The sequence below is a fragment of the Musca domestica genome, unplaced genomic scaffold, assembly GCF_030504385.1.
Source record: "Musca domestica strain aabys unplaced genomic scaffold, Musca_domestica.polishedcontigs.V.1.1 59, whole genome shotgun sequence".
In the NCBI taxonomy this organism is placed as follows: Eukaryota; Metazoa; Arthropoda; class Insecta; order Diptera; family Muscidae; genus Musca; species Musca domestica.
In genome coordinates this window covers 3,073,826-3,089,242 of record NW_026712362.1, presented here as the reverse complement: position 1 = coordinate 3,089,242, position 15,417 = coordinate 3,073,826, and the positions used below count along the sequence as shown (strand labels likewise).

At 30.9% G+C, this 15,417-nt stretch overlaps 2 protein-coding genes across 2 annotated transcripts in view; both read left to right on the top strand.

Annotated features, from left to right (window-relative positions):
* LOC101894421 (steroid receptor seven-up, isoforms B/C) overlaps nucleotides 1–12,529 on the top strand; it is a 59,305-nt gene extending 46,776 nt beyond the window's left edge. Inside the window, exons 4-5 of the mRNA XM_005179601.4 lie at nucleotides 8,633–8,790; nucleotides 12,390–12,529. Of these exons, the coding sequence (XP_005179658.2) occupies nucleotides 8,633–8,790; nucleotides 12,390–12,506 (275 nt within the window). The 3' untranslated portion in view covers nucleotides 12,507–12,529. The remainder of the gene's footprint in view (nucleotides 1–8,632; nucleotides 8,791–12,389) is intronic.
* A 220-nt stretch (nucleotides 12,530–12,749) lies between these two features.
* Nucleotides 12,750–14,608, top strand: LOC101894908 (integumentary mucin C.1). Its single transcript, XM_005179604.4, has one exon. The coding sequence runs from the start codon at nucleotides 12,750–12,752 to the stop codon at nucleotides 13,725–13,727; it is 978 nt and encodes a 325-aa protein (XP_005179661.3). The 3' UTR covers nucleotides 13,728–14,608.
* The last annotated feature ends 809 nt before the right edge of the window (nucleotides 14,609–15,417 follow it).

Here is a 15,417-nt window from a genome sequence, read left to right as displayed (position 1 = left end):
ATTTTTTTTGGGAAAATTGATACAATAATTTTCTTGATACACAGTGGAAAAAAAGATTTCCATTCATTGAAGACTTATAGTAAAATTTTGTGTAGAATATTTCTTTTTTTGACACCGTCTGTCTAAAATTAACTTTTATGTTTATTTCAGGCGTCAACTCGAAAAAAAGTCCAAGGAAATAATAATCGAAAATTTAGGAAATATTTTCGGTTTTTTGGAAATCTTGATGAAAGCAATTTTTGATTTGCAGAGAAAATAGAGATTTATTTTCTTTGGAGACTTTTAGTAAAATTTCGTGTAGAATATTTCTTCTTTTTACACCTTCCGGCTAAATCGAAATTTTAAATTACTTTCAAGCATGAATTCGAAAAACATCCAAAGAAAAATTGGTATAAAAGTGTGAATATCTTGTTTTTTGTATAATTGATACGAATATTTTCGTGATACGCAATAGAAATAAAGATTTATTTTCTTTAGAGACTTATAGTGAAATGTTATGTAGAATACTTCTTCTTCTTACATCTTCCTTCTAAAACGAAATTTTAGTTTACCTTTAGGTGTGAATTCAAAAAAAGTCCATGGAAAACCGATAAAAAAAATGAAGGGAATTTTTTTTGGCAACATTGATGCAAATATTTTTTTGAGTTGCAGTGGAAATACAGATTTGTTTTCTTTAGAGACTTATAATGAAATTTTGTGACGAATATTCCTTTCTTTAATATCTTTCGCCTAAAGTGAAATTTTAGGTTACTTTCAAGTAGTGTCAAGTCGCAAAAAGTCCAAGAAAAACTGATTAAGGGGATTTTTTCGTTTTTTGGCAATATTTTTTTTTTTTTTTGGATATGCAGTGGAAATAGAAATTTCTTTTCTTTCATAACTTATAGTGAAATTTGATGAGGAATATTTTTGTCTTTAGCGCTATCCTTCTAAAATTATTCCTTTTTAGAGATTTTTACACAAACTCACACAACGAAGGGCTTTAACCCTATAATATCTTATGTGTATTCTTGGCGTTTATGTAAGATTTAGACTCTTGACGTCTTCTAAGACCTATACCAGAATTTTATGTCCATCAATCAATTTTGTGGAATATTTTGACTTGATATGATCCCGTTTTTAGGAGCTTTTCACTATATAAAAAATGGACCAAAAATACCACTTTAGTGGCTCCCTTAAGGGTTAAATTTTCCTCGTGTTTTTATCTACAACATTGCCGAAGACCCCAAATACCCAAAATGCACGGATTCCAAGGAATCTAAATCCGAAAACTTCCAAATGTGTGGAAGAGAGGGGAAAACGACCCGACCTTTTTTTCCTTACTTTAAAATGTAAGCTTTCAGACTTTTGACATCTTCTAAGTCCTATAGTAGATTTTTAACAATTTTGTGGAATATTTTGACTTGCTACGATCCCGTGTTAAGCGAATATTTATGAATATTAAAAAAAGGCAAAAATAACACTTGCTTGAGGGTTAAAATTTCCTAGTAAATATTCCTTGTAGTTTCATATGCAATATTGCCGAAGACACTAAATACCTATAATGCACAGATTTCAAAAAAAAAAAAAAAACAGTAAGGAAAGCTCAAAAGTCGGGCGGGGCCGACTATATGATACCCTACACCACTACGCATATTTAGTAGAGCTCTCGTAAAAAGGTTTATACAGGGCATTTCAGAGCTCTATGAGATATTTGGTACAAAATCAAAATCTATCTAATTCTATCGTGCATTTTACGAACTATAGCTATCTCTGAACCGGGTTTCTCCAAATTTTACGTATTAGCTTCTAGACTGGTGATTTGGGCTGATATTGACCATTTAGTGCACATTTAACCCGAAATCGGATGAAGATATATATGGGAGCTATATCCAAATCTGAACCGATTTCGATAAAATTTAAAACAGCTATTTCTGTGCTCCATCTAATACCTGGTACCAAATATCACGGTTGTGGAGTGCATAGTAGAAATGTGAGGGACTTAAAGATCAAATCGGATGAAAGATATATATGGGAGCTATAGCTATATCTGAACCGATTTTCTCCAAATTTGATATACTTGCTTCTAGGCCGAACTCGGTTGGGTGTGCCAAAATTCAGGTAATTTGGACTGATAGTGGATATTTGGTGCTCATTTAACCCGAAATCGGATGAAGATATATATGGGAGCTATATCTAAATTTGATCCGATTCTCACCAATTTCAATAGGGTTCGTCCTTGGTCCAAAAAAATATTGTTTGGAAAATTTCATCTCAATCGGATAATAAATGCGACCTGCATTTTGTTCACAAGAATACATGGACAGACGGACGGACGGACGGACGGACGGACAGACGGACTGACATGCATAAATCGACTCAGAAAGTGATTCTATGAAGGTTCTCAAAAGTAACTATGGGTCTATCTCGTTTCCTTCTCCATGTTACAAACAAATGCACAAAGACATAATACCCTTACCACTATGTGGTGTAGGGTATAAAAAAAAAACTTCATCAGGGATTTTATTTTTTGTGTTGCCCTTGTAAATTGCTCTCGATCTCTCGATCTTCTGCGAAAACAATATGTTTCTATGACAAATCATTCAAATTCAATGCCAAATTTCGTGAAGATCGGGTCATAATTGCGACCTGTAGCAGGATTGCAAATTAATATGGACAGAGGGATAGACGAACGCGCATAACTGAGCCCGGCAATATAGGAAGATTCATAAATAACATTACCGGTTCAGGACCAATATTCCGCTGTGTTAGGTTTTGCCGGATTAAGCGTATAATACCCCCAACAAGGATCTTTCAAGGATAATCTGGCCTAAAATGTGGATATTTGAAGAACATTTTTAAGGGCCTTCTTACATAAGAAACGTAGATTTTATAAAAGAAATATTTTTCCAGGACATTTGATGTAGGCTTCAAAAATATTTTTCAAGGTCCGTAAAAAAATATCAAAATTTTTGATTTTAATGAAAATTTGTATTCCATAACTAAATGTCAAAATATCAACATTGTTTTTATTCCAATTCATATGAAGTTGAAATCCACAAAAAAGTCCATGGAATATTTTATAGGATTAACATACTTCAATATATTATTTTTTGTTTTTTTTTTTTATAAAAAATAAAAAAAATAATAATAAAATTTATTTTTTTTTCCTACAAAGCCTCTGGAAAACAACTTGATTTCCATTTAATATAAATGACATATTTTCTTATGAGGCACTTGCTTCAATTTTAACTTAGTCTCTGTCTCGCTATTGGTCTTAAAACCCAAAATTATGTGTCATTTGTTTAAATTTTTGTGCAATGGCATCTATGTGTCGCCCATAAGTTTGCGATTTCTTCAAGCCGTTGTTGTTGTTGTTTTAAATTCATGCTAAAGTATTTAATTTCCTTTCCAGCCAGCGTCAAGTAAGTCTATGGCAATTGTTACTTGTGGCATGGTTTTTTGTTTTGTCCATCCGCTCAAGCTCTGGCGCTCCACACAGACACACACTCACACATAAGTACATCTACATATGTGTGTGTGTGTGTCTTTGAAACTATCAATTAATGTCCATTTAAATTGACCATAAATATGTGGCTAATATTGTTATTTTGCGCCAGTTGATTCCACTATCAACTGACCAAAATAAACAACAGCATCAACGGCAGCAACAACGACCACAGCGACAATCAATAGTTTTATAGCATTTAATAGAGGCAAAATGAAAAACAAAAAAATAAAAAACTCATTAAAGTTTCTAATACCTCGAGTATTGGACACATGGAGCTGCTTGCGACGGCGCCTGCTGCTGTGGTTAGCCAGCCCAACTAACCCGTGTCGCACATGTCTGTTAGACTAACGCTTTTTCTTAATATGTTGTTGACGTTTTTCGGGGGGGGGTTTTAAAATCATAGATAAGAGCTAAGCTTTACATTAAAAATAAAAATGTTTCTAAATTTCTAGAGCTACTTACAGGCTTCACATTTTTAAATTTAATATCTTTTTAATAACTTATGAATTTACATTTATTTTATGTTTTTGTTTACATTTTTATTTTGTTTACTCGCTTATTATTTATTATTATTTTGCAATTATTAGTAAAAAAAAAAAAAGTATTTCAAGGTATCCACACGTAAACCCTAGACCCCAACATTGACCTCAATATCCAAATTCAGAATTTCAGCTCTATCCCGTTCACCCAATGCCATATTTAGTAACGTTTAGTATGCATATTCCAAATAATCTACATCTCTCCATTCTAAACACCAGCATAGACTTCAATATAAAATTTTAGGATTTCAGCTCTATACATTCGCTCAATACCATATTTAGTACCATTTAGTACTTTTCGTACAAAATAGTACACATAAGCAAAATCACCTCCATATATCAAATTCGGATACCAACCGAGACCTTTATCAAAATTCAGAATTCCAACCATATTCCTGCACCTAATATTAAATTTAGTACCTTTTAGTACTTTTCGAACAAATGTAGGACCGATTTTCAAACCACTGCCAAATCCGAAACACAGATACCATCAGGAATCGAAATATCAAAATTCAGAATTTTATCTCTATCCATTAAAAAAAGAACAAATTTAGGACCTTAAAGTACTTTTCCTACAATTGTAGTACAGTTTTCCGAGACAACCATCATATTTCCAGGCTACACATTAGCAACGACCCTAATACCGAAATGTGAATTACCACCGCCAAATCTTCTAATTACCTCTTCTCAAAAAAAAAAAAAAAAAAAAAAAAAAAAATTATAATAATAATAATAATAATAATAATAATAATAATAATAATAATAATAATAATAATAATAATAATAATAATAATAATAAAAATAATAATAATAATAATAATAATAATAATAATAATAATAATAATAATAATAATAATAATAATAATAATAATAATAATAATAATAATAATAATAATAATAATAATAATAATAATAATAATAATAATAATAATAATAATAACAATAATAATAATAATAATAATAATAATAATAATAATAATAATAATAATAATAATAATAATAATAATAATAATAATAATAATAATAATAATAATAATAATAATAATAATAATAATAATAATAATAATAATAATAATAATAATAATAATAATAATAATAATAATAATAATAATAATAATAATAATAATAATAATAATAATAATAATAATAATAATAATAATAATAATAATAATAATAATAATAATAATAATAATAATAATAATAATAATAATAATAATAATAATAATAATAATAATAATAATAATAATAATAATAATAATAACACTTGTAGTACAAATTTCCTAAACCACCTCTTTAAACACAAATCTACCCCATACAGAGACCTCAATACACATTTTCAAAATTCTAGCTTCATCCGTTCGCTCTAAACAATATTATTCCAAATTTAGTACCATTTAGTACGTTTCGCATACTCCATCAATGATTCGCATTCCAAATTTCCGGGTTCTAGCTCATTCCGTTTGTCCAATACAAAGTATAAAATTTTTGGAACATTTCAGTGCTTTTCGTACTATTTTAGTACGAATTTTCAAAATCCCATTCTTACCAAGAGGTCAGGGGTCAAGATTATAGCAAAAATCCAAGTTCACGTTGAAAAAATATTCCTTAAAAAATCCACGTTCACGTTGAAAAAATATTCCTTAAAAAATCCACGTTTATTTTTGTCCTTGAAAAAACATTCCTTTTAAAATCAAATCCACGTCTGAAGACTTGAAGTTCCTTGAAAAAATATTCCTAAAAATGCACGTCTGTAGACTTGAAGGTCCTTGAAAAAATATTCCTAAAAATGCACGTCTGTAGATTCAAAGGTTCTTGAAAAAATATTCCTTAAATAATCCACTTCTAGTTTGGTCCTTGAAAAAATATTCTTTAAAAAATCCACGTTTATTTTGGTCCTTGAAGATTCTTGAAAAAAAATCCTTGAAAAAATATTTTTTTAAAAATTCCACGTTTTTTGGTCAGTTGGTCCCTGAAAAAATATTCTTTACAAAAATCCACCTTTATTTTGGTCCTTGAAAAGATGTTCCTTAAAAAATCCACGATTATTTTGGTCCATGAAAAAATATTCCTTAAAAAGTCCACCTTTATTTTGGTCCTTGGAAAAGTATTCTTTAAAGAATCCTCGTCCTGAAGGTCCTTGAAAAAATATTCTTTTGAAAAATCCAGTTTTATTTTGGTCCTTAAAAAAATATTTATTGAAAAATCCACGGTTATTGTGGTCCTTAAAAAATATTATTTAAAAAATTTCCTTTTTCTATCATTTAATTTATTTTTAAATCTTATTTTTAAATATCAATACACCATTAAGAATATTTCACACGCTTTGCCCACATCATGAAGCACTTTTTCAATTTTATTTTAAATAAATTACAAAAAATACCAGTTTCCCATTAAGCAGACCTAATAGGTAATATGAAAATCTCAGCAGGTTAATATTACGGCCTAAAAATTCCACATTAATAATCAAATGCTGGCCGTGTATTTAGGCGTGAAAATTTTGCCCGCGACCATGTCGGCTACAATCTATTCCATGTTTTTTACTTGGCTTCCATTTTTATGCTTCGTTGCAAAAAAAAAAATGTGTTGTTAATTTTAAGCAAATATATCATAAATCTTGATGATTGCAAAAACAAAACGGTAATAGGAAAATTGTATTACAAGTGGAGCGCCAGCTATGGACGTTCAATTTTTTTTGGTTTGACATGGTGTAATCAAGGTGCCATTATGGAGTTGCGATTTTTTAAAATGTGAAAAACTTGATTGGAATTATGAAATAAATTTTACGATTCAATTAATTTTATGAAAATAAAATATTTATTATTGAGTTACTAAAAAAATCTTTAATTCTTGAAAAAATATTTTTTAAAAAATCCTCGTTTATTGTGGTCCTTGAAAATATAGTTTTTAAAAAATCCTCGTTTATAGTAGTCCTTGAAAAAATAGTTTTTAAAAAATCCTCGTTTATTGTGGTCCTTGAAAAAATATTTAAAAAAAACCACGTTTATTGTGGTCCTTGAAAAATATTTTTTAAAAAATCCACGTTTATTGTGGTCCTTGAAAAATATTCTTTAAAAATCCACGTTTATTTGGGTGCTTGAAAAAATATTCTTTAAAAAATCCACGTTCATTTATGTCCTTGAAAAAATATTTTTTTAAAAATCCACGTTTATTTAGGTCCTTGAAAAAATATTTTTTTTAAAAATCCACGTTCATTTAGGTCCTTGAAAAAATATTCTTTAAAAATCCACGTTTATTTAGGTCCTTGAAAAAATATTTTTTAAAAAATCCACGTTTATTTAGGTCCTCGAAAAAATATTTTTTAAAAATCCACGTTTATTTAGGTCCTTGAAAAAATATTTTTTAAAAATCCACGTTTATTTTGGTCCTTGAAAAAATATTCTTTAAAAAATCCACGTTTATTTAGTTTCTTGAAACAATATTTTTTAAAAATTTATTTTGGTCCTTGAAAACATATTTTTAGAAAAATCCACGTTAATTCTGGTATTTGAAAAAATATTTAAAAAAAATCGACGTTTATTTTGGTCCTTGAAAACATATTTTTAGAAAAATCCATGTTAATTTTGGTATTTAAAAAAATATTAAAAAAAAAATCGACGTTTATTTTGGTCCTTAAAAACATATTTTTAGAAAAATCCACGTTAATTTTGGTCCTTGAAAAAATATTCCTTAAAAAATCCACGTTTACTTTGATCCTTGAAAAAATATTCTTTAAAAATCCACGTTTATGTTGGTCCTTGAAAAAATATTCTTTAAAAAATCCACGTTTATGTTGGTCCTTGAAAAAATATTCTTTAAAAAATCCACTGGTCCTTGAAAAAATATTTTTTAAAAATCCACGTTCATTTAGGTCCTTGAAAAATTAGTTTTTAAAAATCCAGGTTCATTTAGGTCCTTGAAAAAATATTCTTTAAATATCCACATTTGAAAATATATTATTACTCAACCCTGCATTAAGAAATACTTGACGTTCCATTTAGCTATATGCTTTTTTCATTCTCCCCAACATAAGCCCCTCCATCTTCCCCCTCTTCATAAATATTGTGTCTTTTAAAAATTATTCGCTTTGATAAGGCGTAATTAAAGCTTTAGACATTCTTCGAATTATTTTTTCAATGACAAATAGAACTGTTTTCTAATTCAAAATGAATACATACATTGGTCTATCTTTCATATAAATACATATACATATATACACACTGATGTATGTATGTACGTCCATGCGTTGTACATACATTGTGCGTTCGATTAGAAAACAAAAATCGATTAATGCCCAGTACAAAGCACTTCGAGACTATGAAACTATTTTTCTCTCTCGATAATTGTTCTTGTGTGCCATTACCGTGATGATGGCAACTGACAGACGGACGAACGAACATTCAGTCTGTCAGTCAGACACACTGATAAATACAATGTTTTGAAAAGAATTTGAAAATGAAAGGAATGAAGTAAAATAAATAAAATACTCATATATATGCACATATTCTCATACACACGTTTAGACTAATTAATTAATACTTTTATTTGCGTTCCAATTAAACTAATATTTGTCTCTCTTTGTTGTTTTTTCCTCTCTTCTCTCCTATAGATGCCTGCGGTCTATCAGATGTCAACCACATAGAATCCCTGCAAGAAAAGTCACAATGCGCTTTGGAGGAATATTGCCGAACGCAATATCCAAATCAGCCAACACGTTTTGGAAAATTACTGTTAAGGCTGCCATCGCTGAGAACCGTGTCATCACAAGTAAGTACAGAGTTTGTTCTCGAAAAAATTTAAATAAGAAAATTTCAAGGATCTAATAGGGCTCGGAAAAATATTCTAATAAAAACTTCAATAATTTAAATATCTAAAAAAAAATGATCATGTAAAAGTTCTTGCAAAAATATTAGAATAAAAATATTAGGCGACCTAAAAGGCATTTTAAAAAGGTTTTTAAAATAATATCCATCATCCAAAAAAAATTAGAAAAGTAGTCTAAGAAAATATATACGATCTGAAAGTCTTTGAAAAATATTTTTTATTGAAGTGCTTAACAAAATATTCTTAGAAAACAAGAAAAAAATCCACGATCTGAATTGTCTCCAATATGTATTTAAAAGCAAATATTCACGATCTGAAGGACCTAACATTATATGATATATAAATATGATATAAATATTGTGATGTGCCAGGTTTGGACCTTATTGGTTACTTCCTTCCTTATCTTTTTATGCGGTATGTGATAGCTTTTAGAAAATGTTAAAATGTGCTTGAGGCACCAGGAATAATCGACAGAAGTATTTCATTTTCGTACTTCAACTAATACAGATAAAAATTTTGGTATGGTATCATAAATTCCATATTCATCTCAGGTTTCTGGTTTGGAGAAATATTTAAATATAGCTAAAGTTGTATCGCTGACTTGTTTCGCAAGTTTTGACAGAGAAAGATATTGAATATGTTGACCCCCTTTGGGTCACAGCAGATCCTGTGTTAGCAAAATTTTTTGTTTGTGTGGAATCTGAAGAGAGTTGGATGTTTATTTCGTATTCTTTGAGCGTTTTGTTTTTTTTTTTTTTTTTCAAAATCTTAAACCTATGGGGGAAAAGTACCAGAAGAAATAGTCCGATCTCTACCATATTTATAACAGATCTTGTGTTGATGGAAATTTTCAGATGTGCCAAATCTGAATGAAATCGGATGTTAATTTCTCATTTTATGAGTTACATGGGTATTCAAAAATTTGACCCCTTGTGGGGGAGGTACCAGAAGGAGAGGACTAATATATCCCAGCTTCACGCTGGGTCTTGTGCTAGCAGTAATATTGGTATGTGCCAAGTTTGAAAGTAATCGGAAGCTCATTTCGCATTTTATCAGCTTCATTCATATTCAAAATTTTGACCCGTTGTGGGGGAGGTGCCAGAAGAAGTGAACCTATATATTCCATATTCACGCCAAGTATTGTATTGGCAGAAATATTGAGATGTGCCAAATCTGAGTGGAATCGGATGTTAATTTCTCATTTTATGAGTTACATGGGTATTCAAAAATTTGACCCCTTGTGGTGGAAGTACCAGAAAGGGTGGACCGATATAATCCATCTTCACGCCAGGTCTTGTGCCAGCAGAAATATTGGTATGTGCCAAGTTTGAAAGTAATCGGAAGCTCATTTCGCATTTTATCAGCTTCATTCATATTCAAAATTTTAACCCGTTGTGGGGGAGGTGCCAGAAGAAGTGAACCTATATATTCCATATTCACGCCAAGTATTGTATTGGCAGAAATATTGGGATGTGCCAAGTTTGAAAGTAATCTGATGCTCATTTCGCGTTTTATGAGTTTCATGCATATTCAAAATTTTGACCTGTTGTGGCTGGAGGTGCCAGAAGAGAAGACCAAAAAATTCCATCTTCACACCAGATGTTGTGTTGATAAAAATACTAGGGTGTGCCGAGTTTGAAAATAATCGGATGACCGTTTCGCGTAGCATGAGCTTCGAGATTATTCAAAATTTCGTCCCATTTATGGGGGAGGACCTAGAAGGAGTAGATAGATAGTTACAATAATTCGCACTGGATCTTGTGCAAGTAGAAATAATGGAAGGTGTAAAATTTAAAGAGAATCGAATGATTATTTTGCATTTTGTGTGAGATATAATTATTCAAAATTTTTGCCTGTTGTGAGGGAGATACCAGAAGGGGTACTCTGACACATTCCATCTTCACACCAGATCTTGTGTTGATAGAAATATTGGGATGTACTGAGTTTGAAAAAAATCGGATACTCATTTTTCGTTTTATGAGCTTCATGATTATTCAAAATCTTAATCCTTTGTGTGGGAGGTACTTAGTAAAGTAGGTCGATATTGACAATTTTCGCACCTGAAATAGCATTTATATAAATATTGGGATTTGCACCAAATTGGACGACTCTTTCTGGTTCCATGCACCAAATTATTTTCTTTGCCAATTTTAACCTTATGTGGGAGAGTTATCATAAGGAGAAGACCGATCGTGCCCATTTCCGAACTCGATCTAATTTTAAATCTAATTTTGACATTTACAATGCCCCAAGCTTGGATCAAACCGGATACTCCTTTCGAGAGTTTTCGTGCCCACCAGCCGGGTAGACAGACTGAGGGACTTATGGAAACCTCTAGATCGGCTCCAAATTTCCTAAAACGGATTTGGTCCAATGGGACCTAGGGTCTAAAATCGTTATTTCGATGAGTCACATTTTTACTGTATCAAATATGGCTGAGGGTATAGAAATTTCGCAAAAAAAGTTGTGGTCCGTTTTACCCGCTAAGTATAATCCGGTGAACATCCAAAAGGCTCTTGCTCTTGCACTGTCCGAAACTTTAACCTTATCCGAAATTTGGTGTCGATTTGTCCATAATTGTTACCAAATAAAATCAGGATTTTTTTTCTGTTTTTTGTCCATTTCAAATATTTAGCGAGCATCTCCTAACCTTAAATCCGTTCAAAATTTCGTGAGGATCGGACTATAATTGTGACCTGTAGTGTGACTACAAATTAACATAGACAGATCGACACACATGACCAGATCGACAAGGCTTAGCGTGGTGCGGTATAAAAGTCTACGTTTGCTCGCTTTAAAAAAAAAAAAAAAACATTTGAAACGTTCGAAAAATGTGTAACACCTTGAAATATTTGACCTAGATCCATGATTTTATATAAGGGGCTTCCTATCTCGCCGAGCTCAGTCGATCTAGACATGGTCGCAATTATAGATCAATTCCCATAAAATTTCGCTTGGAGTTAGGGTTAGGGAGAGAAGAGAAGCCTATTTTTGGGGTTAAGGATCTCGAAATATTTATGGGTTGAAATGGACAAAATCTGAAAAATTGACCTGATTTTGCAGTCGCTCTTTCGCACGAGGTTGGGGTTTAGGAAATCTTAAAGACACGTTTTTTTAATTCCATGTCTGTGGGTCCTTTGAAGTTATTCTTAAAAAAACTCACGGAAATTTCTGAAAAAAATATTTTTCGAATAAACACGACTTTGGGTCCTTCATAAAATATGCCATATTTGATAGGTTCGTCCTCAGTTTTTTTTTTTTTTTTTGATTTACAAATCCATGTCAGGTTGTTCTTGACTTTTTATATAAATCTGCGTTTTTTGGACCTTAAAAGTTATTTATTTAAAATTAAATTATCTATTTCAAAATTTAATTTAAAATCCGAGTTTTCATTGGTCCTCAGAGAAATTTTTGTTAAGACCTTGTTTGTTGCTCGGCTTGTCCTTTCAGAAAAAATTTTACTTTTTTATTCTCTTTCCATAAAAACCTTCATTAATTTCTCTTTTCTCTTCTTCTTTTCTCCCCTCTATTTCCCCTTGCAGGTCATCGAGCAATTATTTTTTGTGCGTCTAGTCGGTAAAACACCCATCGAGACATTGATACGCGACATGCTGTTGTCCGGCAATAGTTTCTCCTGGCCTTATTTACCATCGATGTGACACACAATGTGGAGACAATTGACAACGACATGATCATCCACGGCGGCGGCGGCTGTTGCAGCGGCAGTTGCAACTACACAACAACAACACCAACATCATCATCATCAGCAGCAGCAGCATTATCATCAGCAGCAACAACAACAGCATCAGCAACAATATGGACATCATCAGCAACAGCATAATCATGCTCATAACCATCATCCACTTCATCATCATCATCACCACCACCAGCATCAGCATCCGATGCAACATGCTGGGGTGTACAGCAGTTTTGCAGCAGCAACGGCGGCAGCAGCTTTGAATGTAAGCAGCTCCAGTGATTTTGGCAGCAGCAATCTGAGTGGTGCCATGAACGACCAGAGTATTGCTGAGATGGAAACAAGTTTGGAAACTTCGGCCAATGGCCAGGGTGAAGGTGGTGGGGCGGGCAATGTGGGCAGTAGTGGTAGTAGCAGCAACAGCAGCGTTAGTAGTGTTAGTAGCAGTGGGGTCACAACCACAGTTGCAACAACACCCCCACCAACAACATCTGTTGCGGCGGCCCCTGAGAATGTGGGGTCTGGTGGTGGTGGCGGCGGCAGTGGTGTTGCCGTTAATTATGGCCCAACATTTTTTGGCAATGATTATCATCATCAATTAACCCAATCCGCTTTAATGGCCAATTCGACGACATATGCCGCTGCGGCGGCTGCCTCCAGTACGGCCATGCTAACAAATTATTGCGATGCTGCCATGATGATGGCCGCGGCAGCTGTTAATGCCAATCAGTGTCTGCAACAGCAACAACAGCGCATTGCCTTAATGGCCAACTGTCAGAGTGCAATGGATGAGCATGAGTTTACAAGTTTTGCCAAAGATGTTGTGGCCTCGGCCTTGTCATCGGGTGGATCGTCCTGTACCTCCAATACCTCGGCCTCAACGTCATCGTTGTTTTCCACAGTCACTGCAACGAATAGAGAAATGAAAATAACAACAACAACGACAACGACAACAGCGGCCTTGTCACCGGGAGTTACAACAGCAACAACAACAACAACAAAAACTTCAAGAAAATCCCCCTCACCTGGCAAAACCGTGCATGCTGTAAGTATTAAAGCCAAGGAAGAGTTGCTCAACACTACCACCAGCAGTACCAGCACCACCTCCATAACCCTTGGCTCTGAAACGCCACCAAATTTTATCGATATCAGTGAAGTTCCTCTTATTGTGGATGTCAAGTAGTAGCGAAAAAATTTTGAATTTTCCTTAATTTTTTTTCCATATAGGGTGTGAAAATAAAATATTGAAATTAAAAAAAAAAAAATAATTGAAAAAAAAATACAAAAAAAAAATTCTTAAAAAAAATCTCAAAATTTTTAAAAAATAGCTAAAAATTGTAAAAAGCATAGATGAAATTTTTATTTTCTCCAAAAAACTTTTGTAAATAATTTTTCAATAATTTAATTTATTTTTTATATTTAAAAAATATTTTTTAGGAATCTCAAGGAAGTCATTGTTTTAATATTTTTTTATAAATATTTTTTTTTTTATGAAGTTTCAAAGCCCATTTTTCAAAAAAGCTCAAAAAAAGACTCAATTAAAAAAATGCAGGGATATTTTGAAGTGGGGGAGGGTAGATCTCCAAAGAATTCGAATATGAAATTAAAAAAATTTAACTTTAAAAATTTCAAATTTCCAATTGTGGCAGGTTCCTGGATCATTTCCAAATTGTAACTCCTCCCAACTTACAATCCCATAGTCTCAAATTCTGAATGCTCAAATATTTTTCAAAATTTTTCATTTTTAAAATTTAATTTTTTTAAATTTTTTAATTAATTTTTTTTTTTAAATTTAAAAAAATAATGTATTTTTCATGGCTTCAAAATAAACATATCTTGGTTTTAATTACTAAACAAAAAGACACAAAAAACAACAACAACAAGCAAGTCCCCTCAGTTAAAAAAAAAGATACGTGTAACGTATTGCATTTGTTTTGTAGATATAAATAAATAAAAAAAACCAAAATGTCCAAACTGTATAAAATATATAATTTGTAAAAATTAAAAAAATTAAGAAAAAATATATAAATATTTTAGTATAAGTAAATATTCAAAACAAACAAACCGAAGGCGCATTATATAAATAAAAAAATTCTATATATATTTAAATAGTGACCAGGCACTTAATTATACTTAATATTTGTAAATTAATAAATTAAAAATAATAAAAAGAAAACAAAAACAAACAAAAAATATATATAAATTTAACTTAAATAAAATTGTGTATTTAAAGAAAAATATTCCTTAAGATGTAAAAATAAATTTAAAAAAAAATCCATAAATAGCTATAAATAAATGTGTGTAAAAAAATTTATAAATACTCTACAAATGTTTTTTCTTAGCTAAAAAAAATAATTTTTAATTTTTTGTTTGTTTTTATTTTTTATATTATTATTTTAATTATTTTTTATAACTCTACTTTGCACAATTATACCAAAAAACACACATACTTTTAGCTATTAGCTTTTAGAACAAAATCCTTTTTAAAATTGTGGCAATTTATTTCAAAAAGTCTTCTTTTTTTCTTCTTTTCTCTTTTATTCATCTTAAAGATGAACTGGAAATTAAATTTTTAAAATTTATTTAATTAGGTGTAACTTTAGTCCATATTTTTTATAAATAATACCCCCCTCTTGCAATCAAAACAACACCAGTGCAACAACATTTATTTTTTAAAAGCCTCCTTACCTTATATTTAAAAATTTTGAACACAAACTATTTAAGTTATGTTATTTTCTCTTTTCTTTTTTTATATATGAAAAAAAGAAAAAAAAGTTTATATATATTTTATGAAATAAAAAAAATGTAATTTGTAATTGTTTATTGAAAATTTTTGAGTTTGTTTTATTTTTTGCGATTGAATTAAATGGACT

Coding starts and splice junctions, on each gene's coding strand:
- LOC101894908 (XM_005179604.4), top strand. CDS start 12,750: ATGCAACATGCTGGGGTGTACAGCAGTTTTGCAGCAGCAACGGCGGCA.